This window comes from Eretmochelys imbricata, chromosome 4 (genome assembly GCF_965152235.1).
Source record: "Eretmochelys imbricata isolate rEreImb1 chromosome 4, rEreImb1.hap1, whole genome shotgun sequence".
In the NCBI taxonomy this organism is placed as follows: Eukaryota; Metazoa; Chordata; order Testudines; family Cheloniidae; genus Eretmochelys; species Eretmochelys imbricata.
The window spans coordinates 47595373-47622568 of record NC_135575.1 but is presented as its reverse complement, the minus strand read 5'-3'; the positions used below and the strand labels follow the sequence as shown (position 1 = coordinate 47622568).

The 27196-nt window shown below is 40.7% G+C and overlaps 1 protein-coding gene across 7 annotated transcripts in view; it reads right to left on the bottom strand.

The window, feature by feature from the left end:
- Window positions 1–27196, bottom strand: part of LARP1B (La ribonucleoprotein 1B) — a 127822-nt gene that overhangs the window by 47812 nt on the left and 52814 nt on the right. For all 7 annotated transcript variants that reach the window (XR_013345919.1, XM_077815205.1, XM_077815206.1 and 4 more), the window contains exons 8-12: window positions 23950–24094; window positions 14010–14184; window positions 7392–7555; window positions 6276–6650; window positions 4149–4260 (exon numbers count right to left, since the gene is read on the bottom strand). Coding sequence is in view for 6 of the 7 variants with exons in the window: in XM_077815205.1 (XP_077671331.1) it covers window positions 4149–4260; window positions 6276–6650; window positions 7392–7555; window positions 14010–14184; window positions 23950–24094 (971 nt within the window). In the remaining variant the exon portion in view is untranslated. The remainder of the gene's footprint in view (window positions 1–4148; window positions 4261–6275; window positions 6651–7391; window positions 7556–14009; window positions 14185–23949; window positions 24095–27196) is intronic.

Here is a 27196-nt window from a genome sequence, read left to right as displayed (position 1 = left end):
CCACCCTACCTCCTTTCTGGATCACTAACACCACCATTCTACTCTGACTGAGGTGTATAACCTGGGTGCCACCTTTAACTTGGATCTCTCTCTAAAACCTCACATCCAGGCTATGTCTAAGTCTTGCTGATTCTTTTTGCATTTCTCAGATATGGCCTTTCCTATTCACCACACAGCTAAAACTTTCATCCAGGCTCTCATCATCTTATGTCTCAATTACATAACATCCTTTTCTCTGGCTTTCACAAAGCAATCTTGCCCTGCTGGTAATGTTCTTTACAGCAGCATTCTGAATGTTTTTTTGACTATGTCATCTTTCTCTTGCAGGATGGATTGATTTAAATCAAGGAGATATAAATTGCTGATTTCAGTAATGATTTAAATCCCCAAGTGAAAAGCTTTAATTTACATCAGATTTTAAACACTTTTCTATTATTATTTCAAATATCAGGGGGTAGCCGTGTTAGCCTGTATCCACAAAAACAACAAGAAGTCGGTGGCACCTTGAAGACTAACAGGTTTATTTGCGCATAAGCTTTCGTGGGTAAAAACCCCACTTTTTCAGATGCATGGAGTGAAAGTTACAGATGCAGACATAAATATACTGACACATGAAGAGAAGGGAGTTATCTCACAAATGGAGAACCAGTGTTGACAGGGCCAATTCGATCAGGTTGATGTAGTCCACTCCCAATAATAGATGAGGAGGTGTCAATTACAGGAGAGGCAAAGCTGCTTTTGTAATGAGCCAGCCACTCCCAGTCCCTATTCAAGCCGAAATTAATGGTGTTAAATATGCAAATGAATTTTAGTTCTGCTGTTCCTCTTTGAAGTCTGTTTCTGAAGTTTTTTTGTTCAAATATAGCTACTTTCAAATCTGTTATAGAATGTCCAGGAAGATTGAAGTGTTCTGCAAATGGCTTTTGCGTGTTACCATTCCTGATGTCCGATTTGTGTCCATTTATTCTTTTACGTCAGGACTGTCCGGTTTGGCCAATGTACATGGCAGAGGGGCATTGCTGGCACATGATGGCATATATAACATTAGTAGACATGCAGGTGAATGGGCCTCTGATGGTGTGGCTGATGTGGTTGGGTCCTTGGATGGTGTTGCGAGAGTAGATATGGGGACAGAGTAAGCAACAAGGTTTGCTATAGGGATTGGTTCCTGGGTTAGTGTTTCTGTGGTGTGGTGTGTAGTTGCTGGTGAGTATTTGCTTCAGGTTGCGGGGCTGTCTGTAAGCAAGAACTGGCCTGTCTCCCAAGGTCTGGGAGAGAGAGGAATCGTTTTCCAGGATAGGTTGTAGATCTTTGATGATGTGCTGGAGAGGTTTTAGCTGGGGGCTGTATGTGATGACCAGTGGTGTTCTGTTATTTTCCTTGTTGGGCCTGTCCTGTAGTAGGTGACTTCTGGGTATCCATCTCGCTCCGTCAATCTGTTTCCTCACTTCCCCAGGTGGATATTGTAATTTTAAGAATGCTTGATAGAGATCTTGTAGGTGTTTGTCTCTGTCTGAGGGATTGGATCAAATCTGGTTGTATCTTAGGGCTTGGCTGTAGACAATGGATCATGCGATGTGTCCTGGATGGAAGTTGGAGGCATGTAGGTAAGTATAGCAGTCAGTAGGTTTCCAGTAGAGGTGGTGTTTATGTGACCATCACTTATTTGCATTGTAGTGTCCAGGAAGGGGATCTCTTGTGTGGACTGGTCCAGGCTGAGGCTGATGGTCATCTCAGACTTAAGGAATATTTTCAACACACCACTGAACAGTGCACTGAGCCACAGGAACCCTCCTACCAACACTATAAGAAGAAGAATTCTGCGTGGACTCCTCCTGAGGATCAAAATGACAGACTGGACTTCTACACAGAGTGCTTCCGCAGACGTGCACAGACTGAAATTGTGAACAAACAGCATCACTTGCCCCATAACCTCAGCCGTACAGAACGCAACGCTATCCACAGCCTCAGAAACAACTCTGACATTATAATCAAAGAGGCTGACAAAGGAGGTGCTGTAGTCATAATGAATTGGTTGGATTATGAACAGGAGACTGCCAGGCAACTCCCCAACACCACATTTTACAGGCCACTATCCTCTGACCCCACTGAGGAGTACCAAGAGAAACTACACCATCTGATCAAGAAACTCCTTGCTAAAGCACAGGAACAAATCTACACGGACACTCCCCCCAGAGCCTCGACCAGGGGTATTCTATCTGCTACCCAAGATTCATAAACCTGGAAACCCTGGACGCCCCATCATCTCAGGCATCGGCACTCTTATAGCAAGATTATCTGGTTATTGGACTCTCTCCTCAGATCCTATGCTACCAGCACTCCTAGCTATATTCGAGACACCACTGACTTTCTGAGGAAGCTACAATGCATTGGTGATCTTCCTGAAAATGCCATCCTAGCCACCATGGATGTAGAAGCTCTTTATACCAATATTCCACATGAGGATGGACTACAAGCTGTCAAGAACAGTATCCCTGATGAGGCCACTGCACACCGGGTGGTTGATCTTTGTGACTTTGTCCTCACCCATATTTGGGGACAACTTATACCTTCAAGTCAGTGGCACTGCTATGGGTACCCGCATGGCCCCACAGTATGCCAACATTTTTATGGCTGACTTAGAACAACGCTTCCTCAGCTCTTGTCCCTTAGCACCCCTCCTCTACTTGCACTACATTTATGACATCTTCATCATATGGACCCATGGGAAGGAGGCCCTTGAAGAATTCCACCTGGATTTCAACAATTTCCACCCCATCATCAACCTCAGCCTGGACCAGTCCATACAAGAGATCCACTTCCTGGGCACTACAGTGCAAATAAGTGATGGTCACATAACCACCACCCTATATCGGAAACCTACTGACCGCTATACTTACCTACATGCCTCCAGCTTCCATCAAGGACACACCACACGATCCATTGTCTACAGCCAAGCTCTAAGATACAACCACATTTGCTCCAATCCCTCAGACAGAGAAACACCTACAAGATCTCTATCAAGCATTCTTAAAACTACAGTACCCACTTGCTGAAGTGAAAAAACAGATTGACAGGGCCAGAAGAGTACCCAGAAGTCACCTACTACAGGACAGGCCCAACAAAAAAAATAACAGAACGCCACTAGCCGTCACCTTCAGCCCCCAACTAAAACCTCTCCAGTGCATCATCAAAGATCTACAGCCTGTTCTGAAAAATGATCCCTCACTCTCACAGATCTTGGGAGACAGACCAGTCCTCGCTTACAGACAGCCCTCCAACCTGAAGCAAATACTCTCCAGCAACCACACAACAAAAACACTAACCCAGGAACCTATCCTTGCAACAAAGCCCGATGACAACTCTGTCCACATATTTATTCAAGTGACACCATCATAGGAGCTAATCACATTAGCCACGCCATCAGGGGCTCATTCACCTGCACATCTACCAATGTGATATATGCCATCATGTGCCAGCAATGCCCCTCTGCCATGTACATTGGCCAAATCGGACAGTCTCTACACAAAAGAATAAATGCACAAATCTGACAACAGGAATCAGAACATTCAAAAACCAGTAGGAGAACACTTCAACCTCTCTGGCCACTCAGTAAAAGATTTAAAGGTGGCAATTTTACAACAGAAAAGCTTCAAAAACAGATTCCAAAGAGAAACTGTTAAACTTGAATTAATATGCAAACTAGATACTTGGGTTTGAATGGAGACTTGGAGTGGCTGGGTCATTACACATATTGAATCTATTTCCCTATGTTAAGTATCCTCACGCCTTCTTGTCAACTATCTAAATGGGCCATCTTGATTATCACTACAAAAGTTTTTTTCTCCTGTTGATAATAGCTCATCTTAATTAATTAGCCTCATACAGTTTGTATGGCAACTTCCACTGTGTGTGCGCGCGTACGCACATGCTTGTATCTTCTTACTATATGTTCCATTCTATGTATCCGATAAGTGGGCTGTAGCCCATGAAAGCTTATGCTCTAATAAATCTGTTAGTCTCTAAGGTGCCACAAGTACTCCTGGTCTATTTACCAACTACAACGAGGTCCTGGTCCATGACTGGAGTTCTTAGGCGTGAGAATAATACAAGTAACAAAAATAATAAAGAAAGTACAATTATATTACCTTGTTGTGACCTTGGAGGCCCTGGAGGAACTTCCTGGTTTGGCTCAGGTGTAAGACTGTCAAACTCTTCTTTACTGATGAGATTTAGTTTCTTAAAGTTTTCAACCTCTTGCTGAATTTGAAGAGAGAATTTCACAATTACATAATAGAAAAGTGACCACTGTATATCAATCTTAAAAATGACAAGTTCACAGAACTGGGTTGCACCAGCATGCAACATGTCAAGCAGAATTCATTCACAATTGATCCTACACAACCACAGTCCTTTCTGTTGAATTTAAGAGGCTGGGAGGTTGCACACAGCAAGCTTGTGAAAGAAAATGGAAGATGAAGCAGCCCCTGGACAATGAGCAATGTGCAATGAGCTTGGCTTACAGAAGCAAAGTGTGCACCCCTTAGTATGGTCTGCAATGACCAAATTCATGAAAATAAAAGTAACACTCTACTTTCATAAATGAACAGAACCCTGATTTTCCAAGTTTCTGTCCTGTGCCAAAACAACAAAACCATCTTTCCTCTACAGTAAGGTGTGCACAGGAAGGTTATGGCATTTGGGGGCGAGAGGACGGACAGAAAGAGTAAATAGGAGATCCCCACTCCATCTCTCCTCAGCCCAAACCCCCATCTCTCCCCATTTCAACATTAAAAACAAAGAATTTCGGGAGCAACTAGAAATTTTCAATGCCCAACTTGAAATTCCTTAAAGAGACCTGGTTTTTCAGAGGCTGGATGCTAAATACTTTCAGAAAAATGAGGTCTCTTTGAAGCATCTCACGTTGGGAACCCAAAAATCAATGCACCCAAAAAGTAAATCACTAAGCACTTTTGAAAATCTTGACCAACATTTAAAAGGATGGGGTGGGAGAAAACATTTACCCCTCTATTTTTTCTACTGTCCTCCTCCAGTTTACCGTACAGTCGCCTCGCATTTTCTAGCTTTTTCTTCTTTTCCCATCCTTTTATCTATTTCCCCCTTTCTTTACTAGGTCCCATGCTTTTGTCCTCTTTCCTTGCTCCATACTGAAATAGGGTCCTGCCACCATGATTTGCCTCAATCCAGTGCTCACCAAGGGTGGAAGAAGATGAAAGTACAAACACTATCCTAAATAGGATGGTAATCCAGCTCAGCTGACTGTAAACTTGCAACTCTCAGCACTGCCCAAGTCAGAAGTGGATCTGACAATGAGCAGGGAGGACTAACTCACAAAGAGAGGTTCCTTGGAATGACTGATCAGGGAGCAACATGTGACAGGGCAGGAGTGGAGAAATCTGGGTTCCTGAGGTGCCAGCAGCTCAGCTAGCTTGCTGCCACATTCATTGGCCAGCCACTTGTTATAAAATACACAAAAAAGTTGTGTAAAACCACCAGTGTGTTTAAAAATCCTTTGGTTCTAGACTGAGATGTTTGTCCTTTAGGGACACAGGCCACCTTAGTAGTATTCCATATTATAGTTTGTGGACCCAAAGAAGGGCAAGGAAATAGAAATCTAGACTAAAATGAGGTTGTGGGTATTAAATCTGGCATTTTACTTACACTTTCATGCCAACTAACTTTACAGATGACAAAAAATTGAAGATAAATTTACAGTGCAATAACTTCAGTTTCATTCCCTCATACTCTACCCTACCCCCAAAACAGGGAAATCAGTTTGTCTTGCCTATGAACACATTTCAAAATTTTATTAAATACAAGCTGTCTGAGCACATGTACAGTCTAAATTATCTACTGTATACGCTTAGCATTCAAACACTACCCCACCAGCCTAAAATACCCTAATGTTTAAAACAATAAATGTTTAAAACAATAAACTATTCCTTCACTAGCTTAGATCTAAGTTTGAGGCTGAAGAGATACATTTATCTTGAATTTAGCAACCTGTGCTACACCTAGGGTCTATAGCAGAAAGCGTGACAGATGATATGCAGCCATTTGCAAGTAATTACATTGCAATCAGAAGCTAAAATTAAACAAAATAATTACAACACATACTATAGGTATACGTATGATAATTATTTTTTATTTTCTTCCACAATTAGATTTTTGATAGTATAAGTAGCAGCAATAACAGTCAATTTTAGGCTTGTTTGGTCAAGCATCTGTTTAAGTTGTATGACAGAAAAAATTACCTTTAAGGCTGTAGAATCATTTTCACCCTGCTCCATCCACAAATCCTGTTCATAATAGTATAAACCATCATTAATAACTTTAGCAAGTTCCGATGTAATTTTTGCACGAGACACATGGTTGCCAGTGCGATCTCCACCAGGATGTTTTCTCATATAAGGTGGTGTCTGTGTTACAATCAAAATTTTGTTTACATCGCGGTCATCAATTTCGTAGTCTGAATCATTGTCTGACCAATCAGTAAATGTATTTTTGCGACCTTCTATTTGTTCCATCTCCTCATCAAACAAAAAATCAAGCTCTTCTTGTTCTTGTTCCTGTGAAGGTGCGGCCTGCTGTTGCTGACTTGGTGTGTGATCAAGTGTATGCACCGACTCCTGTATGAGGAAAGATAACATATGACATTTGGGAAACAAATTACTTGGTTATTCTGTTACTTCTTTTAATGGATACTGACAGGATCATCTGAACGGATGAAAACAACAAACCTTAAGAGGAACATTTTGAAAGATATTTTCAAAGGCACAAATGGCTGTTAGCCATCTAACTACCGTTGACTTGCAAGGGTTTCTTAAGCTTAGTACAAAGGCAAAAAATCACAGTGCTAAGGTCCGTAGAGAATTCTGATGCCAACTTTTCACTAAATTCTCTCTCACACTGTAAAACATACAACTTCTCAACAGAACCTAAACACCTCCAGCTGTGCTGCTTTATTTGGGCCCTATTTTAAGGCCTAATTAGTTTTCCAAAATTAAGAGTAGACTTTCCTTCTACTTGGAGCAGACCTTTAAATAATCTTAAGATTCCAAATTAGGATAAATTATTACACATATATTATGTGTATTGTAATATCAAGTGAGGTGATCCATTATAATATAAACAGTTTTGTTCAATGTAACAGACAGTTTTATGATGTAGACTAAATTTAGTTCATTCTGCTCATACAGACTGCAAGTATCCTGAAGAGTGTTAATTAGGCTTATGTAAAGGTATCAGCACTCCCTCTCACTACATAGCAGTGGTATGCTGTAGTATTTCAGAAAATATACACACAATTTTTTTTTTGGGGGGTGGGGGGGGAAGGTGTTTTAACACTTATAAAAGGTAGCTAACAGTACCTTTAGTTTGACTGGGGATGGACGATGCCTCTTTTTCACTTCTATCCAAGGCTCAGAGTCCAGATCTGGCAAGCTTGTCGACAATCCTTTAGACATTGTTTGAAGGTTACTTGTTTCAGTGCTTTTCTTTGGGCTTCCCATTCTTGGAGAACTTGGTGCAGACTCTAAAATTGTAAATTAGTTGTGTATTTAGGTTCTTCTTTTTTTTGTTGCATTAGAGATTTTTACTTTCATTGTAGCTATAATTCCTATTTCTAATTAAGGATTAAATATGACACTGATCAGAAAAAAATAAAAAAAGACTCAATTATTGCTATTCTATAATTTTAAAGAACAGTATACATTGGTGACTCCAACATAAATTAAAAGGGCCTCTGACTGCCTGAGAGATGGAAGTTATCCACAAAACAAACCGCATGATTAGTGACAAATTCTCTCAAACTGCCTTCCACCGCTTGGGGAGGGCAAGTAATTCACTTTCAACTCCCATTCTTTCCTTGACCTCTGCCAACATTGCCAACAAATGTTCATGATGTACAGTTGCAACAGTAGGGTTTTAATGTCACATGGCCACCTCTTTACTAGGAACTTGAATGCAACCCCCAACTAATGGCCAAGACCATCAAATAGTCAGATAACTTTCTGTTTACTATGAACTTGAACAAGATTCTAACAGGGGAGAAGTTCTCTTCCATTAGCAATACCTTAAGACAAACTGCAAAATGTCTCTATATAACACAAAAAAAGGTTAAGAATCCTTTGGAACCTTATTCCCTTTAACAAAACTTATAGCCATAGCACATCTAAGAATTATAAACACAAATTGTCTATATTTTACCCTCTGCCACACCAGACACATTATCTATCAGCGCCTTTCAGTACAGGATGTTGTCAGGTAACTTATGTGTTGGAAGAAGCTCTATTCCGTGGCTCCTTCTCACACAAAAAGAAAAGGAGTCCTTGTGGCACCTTAGAGACTAACCAATTTATTTGAGCATGAGCTTTCGTGAGCTACAGCTCACTTCATCAGATGCATACCGTGGAAACTGCAGCAGACTTTATATATACACAGAGAATATGAAACAATACCTCCTCCCACCCCACTGTCCTGCTGGTAATAGCTTATCTAAAGTGAGCATCAGGTTAGGCCATTTCCAGCACAAATCCAGGTTTTCTCACCCTCCACCCCCCCCCCCACAAATTCACTCTCCTGCTGGTGATAGCCCATCCAAAGTGACAACTCTTTACACAATGTGCATGATAATGAAGTTAGGCCATTTCCTGCACAAATCCAGGTTCTCTCACTCCCTCACCCACCATACACACACAGACTCACTCTCCTGCTGGTAATAGCTCATCCAAACTGACCACTCTCCAAGTTTAAAACCAAGTTAAACCAGAACATCTGGGGGGGGGGGGTAGGAAAAAACAAGAGGAAATAGGCTACCTTGCATAATGACTTAGCCACTCCCAGTCTCTATTTAAGCCTAAATTAATAGTATCCAATTTGCAAATGAATTCCAATTCAGCAGTTTCTCGCCGGAGTCTGGATTTGAAGTTTCTTTGTTTTAAAATAGTGACCTTCATGTCTGTGATTGCGTGACCAGAGAGATTGAAGTGTTCTCCGACTGGTTTATGAATGTTATAATTCTTGACATCTGATTTGTGTCCATTTATTCTTTTACGTAGAGACTGTCCAGTTTGACCAATGTACATGGCAGAGGGGCATTGCTGGCACATGATGGCATAAATCACATTGGTGGATGTGCAGGTGAACGAGCCTCTGATAGTGTGGCTGATGTTATTAGGTCACATCAGCCACACTATCAGAGGCTCGTTCACCTGCACATCCACCAATGTGATTTATGCCATCATGTGCCAGCAATGCCCCTCTGCCATGTACATTGGTCAAACTGGACAGTCTCTACGTAAAAGAATAAATGGACACAAATCAGATGTCAAGAATTATAACATTCATAAACCAGTCGGAGAACACTTCAATCTCTCTGGTCACGCAATCACAGACATGAAGGTCACTATCTTAAAACAAAGAAACTTCAAATCCAGACTCCGGCGAGAAACTGCTGAATTGGAATTCATTTGCAAATTGGATACTATTAATTTAGGCTTAAATAGAGACTGGGAGTGGCTAAGTCATTATGCAAGGTAGCCTATTTCCTCTTGTTTTTTCCTACCCCCCCCCCCCAGATGTTCTGGTTTAACTTGGTTTTAAACTTGGAGAGTGGTCAGTTTGGATGAGCTATTACCAGCAGGAGAGTGAGTCTGTGTGTGTATGGTGGGTGAGGGAGTGAGAGAACCTGGATTTGTGCAGGAAATGGCCTAACTTCATTATCATGCACATTGTGTAAAGAGTTGTCACTTTGGATGGGCTATCACCAGCAGGAGAGTGAATTTGTGTGGGGGGGGTGGAGGGTGAGAAAACCTGGATTTGTGCTGGAAATGGCCTAACCTGATGCTCACTTTAGATAAGCTATTACCAGCAGGACAGTGGGGTGGGAGGAGGTATTGTTTCATATTCTCTGTGTATATATAAAGTCTGCTGCAGTTTCCACGGTATGCATCTGATGAAGTGAGCTGTAGCTCACGAAAGCTCATGCTCAAATAAATTGGTTAGTCTCTAAGGTGCCACAAGGACTCCTTTTCTTTTTGCGAATACAGACTAACACGGCTGTTACTCTGAATCCTTCTCACACACTATTTCTCTCTTGTGCCCCAAAGCTACTTCAGTTTAGAAGTGATCTCTGGAAGCTGAAAGAGTTAGGGCACAAACTAGAAAGATGGCTGAGGAAACACCTATGATCCGAACTGTACAAAGGATTTAAGGTGGTCATTATGAGGTCAGGAAGAGTTACTTGTCTTGAGTCACTAGCAACACAAGGCACCGTCCAGTTGAACAATTATTACTAGTGAAGTTTAATTAATCCAGACTGTCTTACCCCACCAATTGTACTGTCAAGTAACCACTGTAAATTAAATATATATATTTCTACTTAAATGAACTCTTATTTCTCCTTCAAAATTCAGTTAAACATATTGAAGGATGGGGTGGAATCTGGAAGGAGAATATACATGGATGGGATGGAGAAATGCTTGCACTGCTCAGGGTTCTAGACCTCTAAGACACTCACCTCTAACAACAGAAGCGATAGATTTCCAACTGGGGGACAGACTGGGGAAAGCAAAGGGCAGCATATGTAACATACAAGGGGTTGTCTTAAAAACAGTCAAGAATAGGTCAATTGAAATAAATAGGATTTGCTGCATGCCAAAAAGCAGTTATATCAAGGGGCTCTGGGAGAGTTTCACAAACAAGGATTCTGGATCAAGGGTGTCTTACGCCCAACCTGACCCTAATTGCATCTTCAAACTGAGGCCAAAAGTTACTGCAAAACAGATATAGATAAGACATCATCACTCTTGTACATAGGTATTAAATAATGAATGGTGTATACTAATGCTAAAAACAATGAAAAAATTCAAATCCATCCAAAGAGGAAAAAAAGACAAGCAGTTATTAGCTGTTGAGCTTCAAAGATTGGTAGGAACCTAGCTCCTGCTCGTAAGGTAGTTATGGGGAAAAAAACAAAACACCATGACACAGTCTCATTATATGGACATATCACTCTTCCTATTCCACTAGTACAGGGGTGAGCAAACTTTTTGGCCTCACGGCCACATCAGATTTACAAAATTGTATGGAGGGCCAGTTAGGGGAGGTTGTGTCTCGCCAAACAACCAGGCATGGCCCAGCCCCTGCCTCCTATCCGACACACCCCCACCCCTGTTTCTCTCCCCTGACAGCTCCCCCGGGACTCCTGCCCCTCCAACCCCCCCCGTCCCCTGACAGGACTCCTACCCCATCCACCACCCCCTGCTCCCTGCCCACCCCCGGACCTCCCAGCCGACTTCCCCCTGCCACCCCATCCAACCCCCCACCTCTTCATTCCTGACTTGCCCCCCGGGACCCCTGCCCTATCCAACCACCCCATCTCCCTGTCTCCTGACCGGCCCCAGAACCCTTGCTCCTGACTGCCCCCCCCCCGGGACCCCTGCCCCATCCAACCCCCCTGTTCCCTGCCCTCTGACCACCCCGACCCCTACCCACACCCCTGCCCCCTGACCACCACCCTCAATTCCCCTGCCCGGAGCACCGGTGGCTGGCGGCGCTACAGCCGCACTGGCCAGAGCACCGGGTCAGGCCACGGCTCTGCAACTGCGCTGCCCAGCAGCCCAGAGCATTGTGCCGGTGGCGCGATGAGGCTGCAGGGGAGGGGGGGACAGCGAGGGAGGGGCCGGGGGCAAGCCTCCCAGGCCAGGAGCTCAGGGGCTGGGCAGGAAGGTCCCGCGGGCTGGATGTGGCCTGAGGGCCGCAGTTTGCCCACCTCTGCACTAGTGTCTCTGGAGGATGTTAAACAGAAGCTACTAAAGGCAGGCATTATTAAATCAACAGGTTCAAAAAATTTGCATCCAAGACTTTTAAAAATTGCTGGAAGAGGAGCTCACTGGACAGTTCATGTTGATTTTCACTAAATATTGAAGCTCTAGGGAAGTTCCTGAAGGCTAAAGAAAGCCAATGTTGAGCTTTTTAAAAGGGTAAATGAGATAACCTGGATAATTATTGGCCTGTCAGTCTGATATTGATCCCAGGCAAGATAATGGAGCAGCTAACTGGGAACTCTATTAATAAAGAATTAAAAGAGGCAATATATTAATGCAAATCACCCTGGGTTTATGGAAAACAGATCCAGTTTAACTTGATATTTTTTTTTATGCCATTACAAGTTTCATAAAGGTAATAGTGTTGACATAATATAGAATTCTGTACGGTATTTGACTTGGTAGTGCATGATATGCTGATTAAAAAATAGAATGATACAAGATTAACATGACCCACATTAAATGGATTAATGCTAGGGAAGTGATAGGTCTCAGGATGTAACTGTAAAAGGGAATTGACATCAAGCAGGTCTGTTTCCAGAGGTTCTACAGTCATTGGTTCTTGGCCCTACACTAATGATTTTATCAATGACCTGGAAGAAAACAAAATAATCACTGATAAAGTTGGCAAACTACCCAAAAATTGGAGTGGTAAATAATGAAGAGAACAGGTCACTATTTCAGAAGGATTTGGATCGTTGCGTAAACTGGGTTCAAGCAAAGAATACGAGTTTTACATTCAGCTAAATGTATACATCTGGGAACATGTATACATGCTCCGAAGTGTCCCTAGCCTCTATTTGCCAGAAGCTAGAAATGGGCAACAGAGGATGGATCACTTAATGATTACCTGTTCTGTTCATTAACTCTGAAGCACCTGGGTTTGGCCACTGTCAGAAGACAGGATACTGGGCTAGATGGACATTGGTCTGACCCAGTATGACCATTCTTATGTTCAAAGCATGTAGGCTATGCTTACAGGATGGGGAACTATCCTATGAAGGAGTGACTGAAAAAGACTGATGGATAATCAGCTGAACATGAGTTCCCAATGTGATGCTGTGGCCAAAAGAGCTAATGTAATCCTGGGATGCATAAACAGGAAGCTCAAGTAGGAGGAAAGAGGTTACTTTAACTCTGTATTTGGCACTAGTTTGAGCACTGCTAGAATATTGTGTGCAGTTCTAGTGACCACAATTTAAGAAGGATGTTGATAGGGTTCAAAGAAGAGCCACCAGAATGAACAAAGGATTAGAAAACAAGTCTTATAGTGATAGACTCAATGAGCTCACTCTATTTATCTTGAGAGAGAGAAGGTTAAAGGATGACTTGATTACAGACTTGATTAAGTACCTATTTGGGGGGGTGTGTGGCAAATATTTAATAGGCTCCTTCAATCTAGCAGAGAAAAGTATAATACAATACAATACAATGGCTGGAAGTCCAAGCTAGACAAATTCAGACTGGAAATGAAGAGTAAAATTTTAACAGTGACAGTAATTAACCACTGGAACAATACGCTCAGGGTTGTGGAGGATTCTCCATCCCTGACAATTTTCACATCAACATTAGATGTTTTTCTAAAAGATATGCTCTAGGAATTGTTTTGGAGAAGTTCCATATCCTGTGCTATACAGGAGGTCAGACTAGATGAACACAATGGTCCCTTTTGGGCCTTAGAATCTATGAATTATTCTGAAATCAGTTTAAAGTTATCAGTCATACACTAGAGATGTAGTCCTATAGATAGGGATATATTACAGCTGGCTCCTTTGGGGAAATATATGTTTTAATAGAGTTAATGTTATAAAATATGACAAGCAAAGAAATTCAGTATGACATCTGAAATTCTGATGACTCTCTACATCTTTCCATTTACCAAAGAGAAGGTAATTCTACAAAACATGCACATCTCTTGGAAAAACATGTTGGATTAAAAGACCAAACTGCAACCTTAACCACAAGTTTACTGTCTTCTGGCACACTATGCCTTTCAAACTGCCAGCCTTGCAATTCCCATTCCAACTAGCAGAGCTGAATTTTATACTTACTATTCCTACGATGAAATCAAATATTAATGAAAAATAAAATGAAGACTTGTTGGACTAGACAGCAATTTCTGTCCTAACATTTTATGTTTCTATGAAAGAAATCCTTTACCAGTATGTGAGCCAAAAGCTTTGCCTGGTATAAATTCTGGGCAGTTGATGAGTTGAGAAAAGTCAGTTTGTGGCTGATTTCGTGAAGGTGGACCAGGAATTGGCCATTTTTCTGGGTCTACCCTTTTTCTCATCTTCTGATCCACTATTTCCACCTCTGTACTGTCCTTTAGGGCCTGTGAAATAAACATGTTTCACCATTAAAAATATACACATCGCCAACACTGCTGCTAACCGTATCTTTTGTGAATCTCTCAGTGAAATTAAAACACAATCCCATGATTATCTGGGAGGGAATTTAAATTATGTTGCCCTCTATAGATCTTGACATTACTTTCCGACTTGAGTAGGAACATTTTCAATGAAAATGAGCATTAGGCTCTCAAACACCTGCATGCCAGAAATTAGTGATTATTTTAAAGAAAACTTACCTTGAAATTAAGACAACCTAGAAGAGTCAGTATAAAACTCAGTACCACTTATTTTCAGTACCATAATTTTGATTATTGTGGCATACAGTTTCAAATATTAGCTGCTAGTTATATTTTTGAAGTCCAAACGCAGAGCACCGATTAACCAAAATTGATGATTCTTTATAATTCCATATTTAAAGGGACAGTGTTCAGTCGGAATCTGAAGCAAACTGCTTTTCTGGACAATTAAACAATGAAATGAAGTTGACAAGTTCAGCAACTGCCAAAGTAGTTTTTTGCAATTATTTTCCAGTGTTAATTTTGTATGACAAAGTTGCAAGAAACAATACCAAAAACAATACTGCTTGACTTACAAGGATTTCAAAGTTGTGTAACTTTTTTCTTCATTTTTGGCACTTGATGAAAGACAGGGAGCCGAGTCAAAAAGTGAGTAATTTTAGGTAGACTGTATAATGGAATGGCCTGTCATATGGAGTTGGTTAGTGTAAGGCTGAATGGGTAACTGGTATTAATCTCCTCTAAACTCCAAGGGAAATGGAAGGATAGAAACCAACTGCTGAGCGTGCCCAGCAGCGTTGGTTTGTCTTTCCCTTTTTGCTAATAGGTTTACAATTTGGGTAGCTGTGCTGCTTGCTGGTGGAGTTCTCCTTTGACATGAGGGAGGATGCGATGATTGCTGCTAGCTGGGAAACTCCATTCTGAGTTGCAGGGAGAGAGCTAACTGGCCACAGCCTTGTTGACCTTTGAAGCCTATAGCTTACCTATGAGGCAAACTCCCACAGTGCTTTGGGAATCACGCTAAAAGGAGGGAAAATAACTTGTTGAGAAATACTAGAAAAGATCTGACAATTTACAAGAATTGTTAAGCAAAATATATTATTTTTAGTGATGCATTAACAAGAAACATATGCTTAGGTTAGAATTTAATATGTTTGTTTATCTCTTTTCTGTAAACATTTAAATATACTGGAAATTTATGGGAAAAATAAGATGCTATTTTCTCTTTTTCCATACAGAGAAGAGAATTGTAAACAGGCGGGCTAAAAGAATGTCAATTCATAAGCCAAATTCAGAACAAAAACAGTGCAAGCAAATAATCATCGGCTGCAAAAACAGGTTCTCACAAATTGTGGTAATGTATCGGTTATTCACTGTCCAGTCTAATAGACTAATAAAACTCAGCCAAGCTGACTGATCTGACATCTCTTTAAATTACTAAATAAATTCAAATCCTTGTGGGGAAACACTGGTGGCCCATACAGGGACCTCAATAGCCAGTACTGACTGAACCTGACAAAGCAGGATCACAACCTACTCGCCAGGAATAAGATCAAGCAGTAAGGAAGTTGGAAACACCGACTGATAGGCGCCTAGAAAACTCAGCACATCCTGCTGCCAGGAGCCTTGTGGGGGATATAAAGGTAAAATAAGAAACAACAGAAAGTGAAATGCTAACCTGTGAAACGCCGTAAAAAGTAAAATGCTGACTGCTAATAGCAACAAAGGAGTTCTTAATTCAATTAGATACTAAAACCTTTAGTTTTGAATTACTTGGCAAATTCATTCAATATTATTTTAACAAGGTTAACTCATCTAACCTTTATAAAGATTTGTTTTTCAAGGGTGAAATTACCCAAGAAGAACGTAACGTTTGTTATCTACGTCCTGGCATGTCCAAAGTAAGAAATTCCTAACTTTTCTTTTTGCAGGTTTTTGAAATAGGACCACAAACAGTTTTTCTTTAATCTGTGACCAAGACACTTAATTATTGAGGCAAGTGGATTATAGTAACTTTTAAAAAAGTTAATTCATTTTGTTTGCCACTAATCCTTTTGTTTTATGCCCATAAAAATGCAGTGTAGTCAGACGCAATAAAACATGTACAGATTGGGAAGGAATTGTCACAGGACGCATCTTTAAATCCTCATGAGCCAAAATTAATCTTAGCAACAAGGAGCTGTTTGGCCATGTATGGAGGAAAAGTACCGGTGGGGTTGGGGCCAGAGCAAATTCACAACAATCTGATTTATTTGGTACATAATGTCCCCCATCATAAAACCACGCAAAATTGGAAATGTTCCGCTGGTGGTCACAAATGAGGGGTTTGTTTTTTGGAAAGTAAGTTCCTACCCATTCATGGTTGCGGAGAAAAGCTTTAAAATGTTACCCCTATTACATTTTAAAGACTCAACCCAGAAGGCAAATAAAAACCCCATTTTTAAAATCTCACTTTAAGCCAATTATGATTTTTGAGGGTCTGATTCATATTTAAAAAAAAAACATTTGAGGTGGCGATACAGTGATGTTATGGGAATTTCTGTAACTTTTAGTTCCCACAGGACCTACAGTTATTTAAGAAAGTACTGTAGTATATTTTGCCCTACATTTTTAGTGCTTGTGAGTAGTCTTCTGCCTCTTTTCCCTTCAATCCATAGTTCCTGGATGTTGGACTGCCGTGAGACAATGGTGCGAAGTGGCTAGACACTGTGTGTGATTTCAACGTCCGACAGAACATCTGATTATTGCAAGTCGAGAATACTTTTTATTGTATACACAAATATAATTTCATGGCAAGGTCTTAGTCCTTCACAGAGTAGTGAGATGACAGTCCTCTCGCCATAGCAGAAGTCAGCATTGGACTCTAGGAAGAACTATGTCCTCAACCCAGAACGGATCTCATTTGATGGACCCTTAGAATTCCTCCCCTCAGCCTAGAGCACCATTTGCCTATGCCCCATAAAGGCATTTTCTTCTCACTAACAACTGGACAGAACTTCCCTGGACTGGGTCACTAATACTTAAAAGTGTTTTAAGCAGTTCAGTGATACAAGGACTCCGGTCTCTTTCTTTTTCATCAAACAAGACTAAGCATATTTAAGATTTACATTTCCTACCTTCCATGTAAGAAAGCACTTTGAGGCATGGTCTACACTTAAAAGTCGACTGACCTATGTTGCTAAGGGGTGTGACTTTTTTGCTGACAAAGTTATGCTGGTAAAAGCCCCATGTGCAGACAATTACACTGTTATAAAGGCACTTTATTCCAATATAGCTTTATTTTGCTTCACAAAATTGAAATAATCTATATATAGAAACAACACTAGAGGTGGTGTTTTTTTTCCCCTGCTTTAACTATGCTGGTGTAGTACAGAAAATACAAATACATTTAGTTAAATGTAACACTAAGTTACACATAAAATCAGGGAAGTAAGAGTTAATCTTCCAACTGTAAACTTAGCATCTTTTAATATACTATATGCTTTATAGCACCAGTTCTCAAACTATGGGGTAGGCCTCCCAAAGGAGGTGAAGGAATGTGTCAATGGAGGCATGAGTGGTGTGCTTTTTTTTTTCTTCTTTTTTTGAAGAGCTCTGGCTGTCAGCCCTGAGTGGCTGGGGCTTGTGCAAAAGAACCGTGCACATCTAGGAGGCAGGGATAATGGGGACAGCCAGAACCCCGCCACCTGGGCTCAGGATTTCCTCCCTCCCCACCCCAATCCTTCCCTGGGAGGCAGCCAGAGCTCAAGCTCTTCTTCCCTCCCACTCAATCCCTCACCGGGAAGCGGTGGGGGCTCTGGCTGTCAGCCTTGGAATGGCGGCAGCAGCGCAGAAGTAAAGGTTGCAATGGGGTGCTAAATCTGCTGTGAAAAGTGATATCAATGTACACTTCAGAGTTGGGTGGCAAAATATGTACTTGTGGTGGTGGGGGGGGGGGGAGGGGAGGAAGAGAGAGAGAGAGCGCGCATAAATGACTACAGACACAAAGAAGGGTGGCCTGATTAAATAAGTTTGAGAATCACTGATTTACAGGACATTTTGTCTACTTTATCTTAAGAGTAAAAAGAAAAGGAGTACTTGTGGCACCTTAGAGACTAACCAATTTATTTGAGCATGAGCTTTCGTGAGCTACAGCTCACTTCATCGGATGCATCCGATGAAGTGAGCTGTAGCTCATGAAAGCTCATGCTCAAATAAATTGGTTAGTCTCTAAGGTGCCACAAGTACTCCTTTTCTTTTTGTGAATACAGACTAACACGGCTGTTACTCTGAAACCTATCTTAAGAGTATTATTGTTCATATCACAAATAGTAGGTGTATAGTGCTGTTGAAACCTTAACAGAATACAGCCAGCTTAATCATACTTGATCCAATTCATACCGACTATTACCAGTAATGACTATGATGAAAAATAAATAGAAATTTACAGGAGGTGATCCTTCCCTTTTGTCTACTTTGACTATGGAGGCTGAGGAATGAAATGCACATTTTCTCATGTTGGTTGGGCTCTTTAACACAGCAACAGAGAAGAGAAAGTTTAAGAATGGGAATTTAAAAAAAAAAAAAAAAACACAAGAAAGGTCCAGAGCATGACCATAAGATCAGTGTATGTTAGTTAAAATTGTAATCTAAAAATGTTTTTAGTAATGCCATCATGTCTGAGCCAGGTTAAAAAAAAGCTAAAAATATGAAATTACAAAATCTATTTGCATTCCTTTATCCTGATGCCTATATTTAAAATTACCATAACAAAATTTTTCAATTATTGCACTGTTCTATTTTTGCATATTCTTAAAAAAAAAATCAAATTTAAAATGTGTGATTCTACAATCACAAAAACTGGCAGGATGACTCAGATGGTGAAGTACCTGAAACTTTAAATCCTTATTTTACACTTACTAGAATCCCTTACATTTCATTTTGTGACTTCAATTTTAATTGAACAACTTTATGTATGAAAGATTTCACGTTTGTTTTTAAAGAAAGATCATTCGAAACTGGTATAAGTTGACAGTAAGTTTCCAACCAGTTCCTATTTAGCTGCACGCACATTTTCAATGAATCTCTTGTGAAGCAAGTACATTACAACTTAAATGTTTTAACAGTATGCATGTTAAACCTTCATACCTAATCAAAACCAACTGTTTTGAAATCTACGAAGACGGTACTCCTCTCAGTGAGCACCATTCACATGCAAAATTTCAACTTAAAGTTCACTCAGTTCCCTCCACCCCCACAAAAAAAGTTGTTAAAAAAGATATTCAACCAAACATGGCTCAGAATTAGCTCAATTCTTCCCCTTCTGCCCCAAAAGGAAACCAAGAAACCGAGCATGGAAAGTTTTAGCACAAAAGGAGTTTTCTGAATATTATGAGAAATTTTAAACCGAGGATCAATGAAAACCATTTTGCAACCTTAATTATAGCAAATGCTTTGGAGCAATTGCTCTAGTAAAATGAAGGTTACTAACCTGAATCTGCAGTTCTTCAAGATGGACTCCACACATTCACGCTTTTGGGAAGCGCTAGCAATACAACTCATAATGAAACCTTCTTGTAGCAGTGCCCACTGAAGAGCTCTCACACCTCCCCCAATCCTTCTCTTCATTGTTCCTGAATGTTCTGAGGGCAAAAGTATAAAAGGGGACATGGCCCTCTGGTCAGCTCAGTTCCTTCCACTGCTTTCTTAGGTCCAAGATTTTAATTAGGAGTCTGAAGTAGAGAGGAAGGTGGGAGGGGAGTGTGAATGTGTAGATTCCATCTTGAAGAACTCCAGTTACAGGTGAGTAACCTTCATTTCTTCTTTGAGTGACCTCTACACAGTCCCACTCTTAGGGTAGTTTGATAAGCAGTACTGTCAACTGAAGAAAATGGTACACTGCATCCTATTTCAACAGTGAGTACTGCCCTACCAAATGCACATCACATATCAAGACCTAAATCAAGCAGATAACATTTCGTAAATGTGTACAGAGCATTCTGTTGCAACTCTTCAGATTTCAATAATGAGAATATGTTTAAGCCTTACTATAGAAACTGACTTAGCCCTAATGGAGTGTACCCTCACCCTTGCAGGAAGAGCGGCAGAAGCTAGTTTGTAACTCTCCTCCATATTTAGTCTAACCCATTTGGAGAAGCATTGTGATAAGATTATTTTTTACAGAGATAATCGTTATAGGCAAAGTGATCTGAGGACTTTAGAAAGTCTAGTTCTTTTTCAGATAGAAGGCTACTGCCTATTTAGCATCTGATGTGCACAGTTTTGATTAATCTGAATGTGCAAGAAATCTGGGAAAAAGACTGGTAGACTGACTAGTTAAGAGGAAGACATTTACCACCTTGGGCAGAAATTTTGAATGTAGACAAAGGAACACTGTTTCTGTAGAAAACTGAACAATGGCTCTGCCTTCAAGGCTTGTAGTTCGCTTATGCTTCTGGCAGATGTTATTGCTACAATGAATGCTGTTTTGATTGATCGATAAAACACTAAGCACTCAGTTTGAGATGATGGTCTCATAAGTTGAGTAAGGACTAAGTTAAGGTCCCATGATGACGTGGAATCCTTGACTGGCACTATACCCTTCATAAACCTTTAAAACCCTTCATAGACCTTTAACACTATACCTTTCATAGACCTTCTCCACTTAAGAGTAATAGCACTTACGAGTAGATTGCTTACTGGAGTTTACCAGGATGTGCTGTACATCTGACAAACAGGCTCTCTAAATCAGTGAGAGCGTCCTACAGACCTTGCTGCCAGGTGTACCACAGGTCTATATCAAAATCCAGCCATCCTGCTGAGGATAACAGATCTGTGGTCACTGGTAGAGAATAGTATAATACATCTTGAAGAGGTGAAGGAGATCTGGAAAACACTTTTGTCTTGACCACGCTTGAGCAACCGGAATTATTCTGGTTTTATCTTCCATTTTATTCTTTGGATTAAAAGGAAAATGGGTAAAGGTATGGAAAAAGACCTATTCTCCAGCTGAGTAGGAATGAATCTGAAATGGAGCAGAAGCTCAGGTGTCTGGCATCGTGTCTCTGTCACCAGATCTACTTTTGGATGATGCCAGAAAGTGAAGATTTTCTTTGCAACTGATGTATTTAGAAACCAACTCCTTTGTTAACTCCTCTTAGTTTCTGCAGAGATAATCCACCAACTTGTTTTTTTTCCATTAGGTGAAGAGCTGTCAGTTAAATATGAGGGATGGACCAGCTCTGTAGCACTGTAACATCTTTACATAGTTATGAGGAATGAGCTCCTCCCTGTTTGTTCACACTGAACTTACTTGTTGAATTGTCAGTGAGTACTTTGTCTTGTGAGGCAGAAATGATCTGAGAGCTAGACTGATTGCCTTCAACTCTAGTACACTAATATGTAGCTGTTTTTCAAAGTGCTTCCAATGACTGTGGGTTATTAGGTCATTGAAGTGCACTCCCATTCCAGAGTGGACGCATCCAACTGATAGGAGTGGAGGCTCGAATGCCACTCCTTTCAGGATGTTGACTGTGTCCATCATGTAAGAGACGGGAGCTCCTCTTTTGGGAGAAATAACTTAAGGACATGCTGTCTGAACTTGGCAGGTAATTTTTCATTAGCCTGTTACAGAGCTCTCATTCTGAAATGAGCATTTGGAGTTATATAGATTGTTGAAGCCAGCTGAGCCTGAGGAAGAACATTATGGTCAAGTTGGAGTTCCCCTGAAGTCTGATAATGACATATTGAGTTTTTAAGGATCTTTTCCTTTGGAAGGAAGACTTTTCCTGTTTAGGATTTGCAGATCCAACTTGTCCTACTGACAGCACAGATGCATCGGATCAGACATTCAGAATGGTAGCACTCGTTACAGAAAGAGTATAACATGCTTTTAGGGATTTACCCTGTCCAGCAACCTTAGGCTTCGGTCTAGGATCTAAGGATGTTATAGGACACAATCCAGAGGAATAAGAGCAACTTGGAACAGTGACTGGACCTAACGACAGGGGTACTGAAACCAGGAGTACTGGATTCAAGGGTACTCCTAACACGATTAGCTCTGCTGAGACTGACACCTGGACCATTCCACTACATTAGGAATGAGACTCCTTTGGTACCAAGGGCTTTACCACCCTGCTTCCTGGATCAGAGGATGGTATCTTGAACAGAAAATTAGGATGCTGCCTCTTAGTTCCCAAAAGAATGGGGGCCAATGCAGGCCACTCTTTACTCCTGGAACAAGATTCATCAGCACTAGAGGACTTGGTCTATAGGACCTCCTGCAGCAGGAAGGCTTGGAGCAGATTGTGACACTCCTTACGGGCTCTTGGAGTAAAAGTCCTGCATACTGTGCACTGGAAAGGAAAATGTCCCTAGGATAGCATATGAGACACCTCGTAAGAGTGATGGAGAAAAGACAATAGGTGAAGAGGCACATCTTAAATCCTGGCCACCTTCCCTTCAGATCTGCCTTAGAATATGGGAAACCACCCTGGGGTGCAGAACCTATAAGTATCCTGATAATTGTAAAACAAAACACATTTCAATAAAATAAAACAATTAAACTACTCCTAAAACTAGCTAACAGCACGGGGTTACTTGAAAAAGTGGACCTGGAAAGGTTCCAATCTGTTTGCAACTGTGATTGGAACAGACAGCTGGAGTGCCACCTACTTTACAGCCTCATCCTCAGAATACGCACAGTGAAGGTGGGGGCAGGAAAGAGTGCAAGAATGCTCCAGTGGGTATGGCTATGAATCGTTCCACCATCAGAGCTGCACTGCTGGCGCATCCCAAAGTGGGAATGTGTAGCGGTCACTCAAAGAATTAAAAAACTTTTCCATTTGTGGTCTACTTATTGGATCCTTATCAGTGTAACCCAATTCTTGTTAGCATAGATTGACAAACACCTAGTAGCTGGAGGACTAACTGATTGGAGGTCTACTAGACTGGAGGTGGGTGGGGAGGAGAGAACATACCAATAAGGTTTAGCACCAGTGAACAGTGCAGTTTCCAGGCTACCTCATGCTACAGTGATTTCTACTAAGGTGCTTTCTCTGGCTTGGCACTCCATCTTTTGGATCAGTCTCTGATAGTAGTTATCTGATAAATCTGAAGCTCACCACACAACCCCACCAGCTGCTGCGAGAAGCATCATTCTGGTCTTCTCCCTCTAGAATGCTTCCTGGATGCTGAAGGGGAGGCATGAAAAGGAAGGGCTCTTCAGTCCTCTAACCTTCTCCCAGACTCTTGACTGCTGCAAGAAGGGGAGAGGAAAGTTTCTACTATCCTGCACCTCCTCCAGTCTGTTTTTTGAAATTTTCCCCACTTTGTGAATACTTGTCTACCTATTGCTATGCAGCTTTGCCAACAGCAATGTGAAACAGACATAACTGACAGTTTCACTACTGCCCACAGATTTCTGAAAAGCAATAGTGAAGCCCTTTTGTTAGTTTTACTTTGCCACTTCTTGGCAAAGCTATGAGTAGCAGCAATGCCATCCGCTAACAGACAGCACTGCATCAGTTTATACTGTTCACAGCTGGAAGGTTCTTGGTGTAGCCTTAATTGGCTGGCAACTTTTTTAAAAAAAAAAAATTATATTCTGAAGAAATTGATTGTTTAGGCCAGCCACACTCAACAAGAAACACTTACACCCTGCCACTTGCAAATAGGTGAATGGGGTTTTCAAGATTTATAATAAACTTTAAAACTATGCAAAATTGTGTACATGCATTTAAATCACTTTACCTCTAAAATTAAGTTAACATTTGTAGTCAGAGCTTGCACACGATGGAAGCTGGCAATTAAAGAAATCGGCAAGAATCCTTGTTGGTCCATCTTTCTCCTCAGAAAAAAGTCTCTTTCCAAATTTTCTATGCTGAAATAATACTCACTGGAGAGAGAAACATGTAAATGTGAGCCCAGTGTAGGGTATAGTTTCTTTAATTATTTTTAATTCAAGTTCATCCTTGTCAAAATCTTTATTACAAAATTTGGTATATTTTACTATCAAAAAGATTGATATTTATCACTGTGTGTTTGTTACTTATGAGCTAAAAGTTATAAAAACAGACTAGGTAATCAAATAAACCAAATAAAACAGTACTTTAACGTGATCAGTACAGTACATTCATCCAAAGTATAATTGAGGCCTCATTTCTCATTCACCCAACTAGCATAAATGAATGACAAAAGCAAAAAAGAAAAGTAATATTCCTTTTCTGATCCTTCTTTTCTCCTTCTTACATGGATGAGAGGGTAATGGTATTCTCTCAGCATTCATGTGGATGATTCCCCATATAGTGGTATCAATATCTCCATCCTGATCTGTATCTTTTTCTCCTACTCAGGTACCCAGCAGATCAGAATCTTTAGGTACCCTATCCTAGGGTGAAGGCACAAGCACAGGCATGCAGTCTAGATCATATCTTCATGCAAGCTCAGGTGAGAAAAAAAGAAGCAGAAAAAACACACTTTCCATTGTTCAGTATACTGAGGCGTAGTGCCTGAATGCTCCCAAGGGTACTTGGCAAAAGTTAAGTTCTTCAAAAATAAAGGGTATAAATAAAGAGCATGAGACGTGGGAGGAAAAAAAAAAGGTGCAACAGGCTGTCTAGGTACCCCAGGTCAGGGGAGGGATAGGTTGAGGGAAGAGGAAAGTCTCTAGGGTGATTAAGTTGCTTTATGAAATGATCCCAAGATGTCAAGTTCTACCAAATCAAATGATGGTGTAAAAGGAATGAAGGAATTATAATTGGGAGCCACTACAGAAAGATATAAACCTGAAGACATCCTGGAAGAGGTATGGAAGCTCAAACTGGCAATGACTAAGTTTATGGAGGAGATGGTATGATGGGATAACATGGGTTTGGTAATTAAATATTCATGGTAAATAGGCCCAATGGCCTGTGATGGGTTTTAGATGGGGTAAGATCCAAGTTACCTGGGAAAGAATTTTCTGTAGTATCTGGCTGATGAATCTTGCCCATATGCTCAGGGTTTAGCTGATCGCCATATTTGGGGTCGGGAAGGAATTTTCCTCCAGGGCAGATTGGAAGAGGCCCTGGAGGTTTTTCGCCTTCCTCTGTAGCATGGGGCACGGGTCACTTGCTGGAGGATTCTCTGCTCCTTGAGGTCTTTAAACTACAATTTGAGGACTTCAATAGCACAGATATAGGTGTGAGGTTTTTTGTAGGAGTGGTGGGTGAAATTCTGTGGCCTGCGTTGTGCAGGAGGTCAGACTAGATGATCATAATGGTCCCTTCTGACCTAAATATCTATGAATCTATGACTACCAAACAGCAGGACCCCTCAGACAGATCCTGCGTGAGACTGTTTACATGCTCCCTAATTTCTTACAGTGGAAGATACATTGTATGAATGTGGGGTCCTTTAGGAATTGGATACTTTAGGAAAAGAGGGAGTTGAGAGTAGAATGCTGAGAGGATCTGAATGCTGAAAAGGTAAGACATTAATGTAGATGAAAGCCTCTCATGAAGTTGGACTCGAGACAGAAGGTACCAAAAAGGGACCGCAATGTCACCATTGACTCTGAGCTGCAAAGGAGAAACCCAATTTATTCTTTCTTCATAGCCTTCAGTACCAAAGAAGCTTGAAGAGCTCTCTTCATGAAAGACTTAACTCCAGCAGAGAACAGTCAGAAAACTTCAGAACTGGAAGAAATGTAAGCCACCACTTAAAAGTCTGAACCAGCACAGAAGAGTCTTTACGGCTCTTTTTGCCTGAAAAGCAGGAACTTCTTCAGCATGCTGTAAGCAAAGTAAACTTTGATCAATGAAGTCCCTATGCACAACTGAATAGGACCCAACCTTTATTCCCCCCAGTAATATTCCACATGCTATTCTGAAATCCTAACATACTTTTCCCAGATGAAAGACAAACAAGTATAGACACGCTAACACTTAACTAAACTGTTACCTTTACATCTATAAGGTACAGGTAAAACCCGAGATGTGTTCAACCTAATCTCCCAAGTTCCAAAAGCAAGAATGAATAAAGGAAACTGAAGTTGACTCAAACTCTTAACTACTTTACTGGTATCCACCGATCTGGAAAAGGGAATTTGAAAGAACATTAATGAACATGCAGCAAAGAGTCCTATGGCACCTTATAGACTAACAGACGTATTGGAGCATAAGCTTTTGTGGGTGAATACCCACTTCATCAGATGCATTTCGTCACCCATGAAAGCTTATGCTCCAATACGTCTGTTAGTCTATAAGGTGCCACAGGACTCTTTGCTGCTTTTACAGATCCAGACTAACACGGCTACCCCTCTGACTAATGAAAATGTTTATTTTTATGTTCTTCCTGTCTTTCTCTAAAGTCTTTTGAACTTATTTTCCCTCCCCTCCAGAGATGTAAGTTTGGATATACTCCTGTGATAACTTGAAATGTAATCTACTTTTCGATGTGAACCAAAGCATTTTTGAAGAATCAACATAATGTTTGAACTAAGTCTGATGCAGTATATACTTAGTCACATTTGCTTTAAAACAAATGTTAATATACATACCTATAATAATCCTTCTCCCCAATCAAGTTGGTCCCCGTTACATGTATAAAATCACTCGACATTTTTGTTCTCAGAAATAGATTTAACATTTTTCATATTAAGAGGTTAATAGTTCTAAAACTCATTTATATATAAGGATACAAACTTATTTGTCCAAAATATCCTTACTTCCTTGGACTCCAAAAAGAACTCCTCTCTGGAGGGCTAAACATTCTGTAGAAGTTTATTTTGCTTGAACTTCCCTCTTTCGCATTCTAGCTTTCATAATTTATAATTAGAAAAATATCAGAAGCAGAAGGTTAAACACTTCCATTTAGATGACATTTAAAAAATAATTGAGGAAGAAAGGTAGCTTTCCATCCCTTTGTTCAAATACAATGAGAAAGGAAAAGATTATGGAACCTCACAGATTCCCAGAACCATTTGAAATGAGGGGAAAAAATGAAGAAGTTATATTCT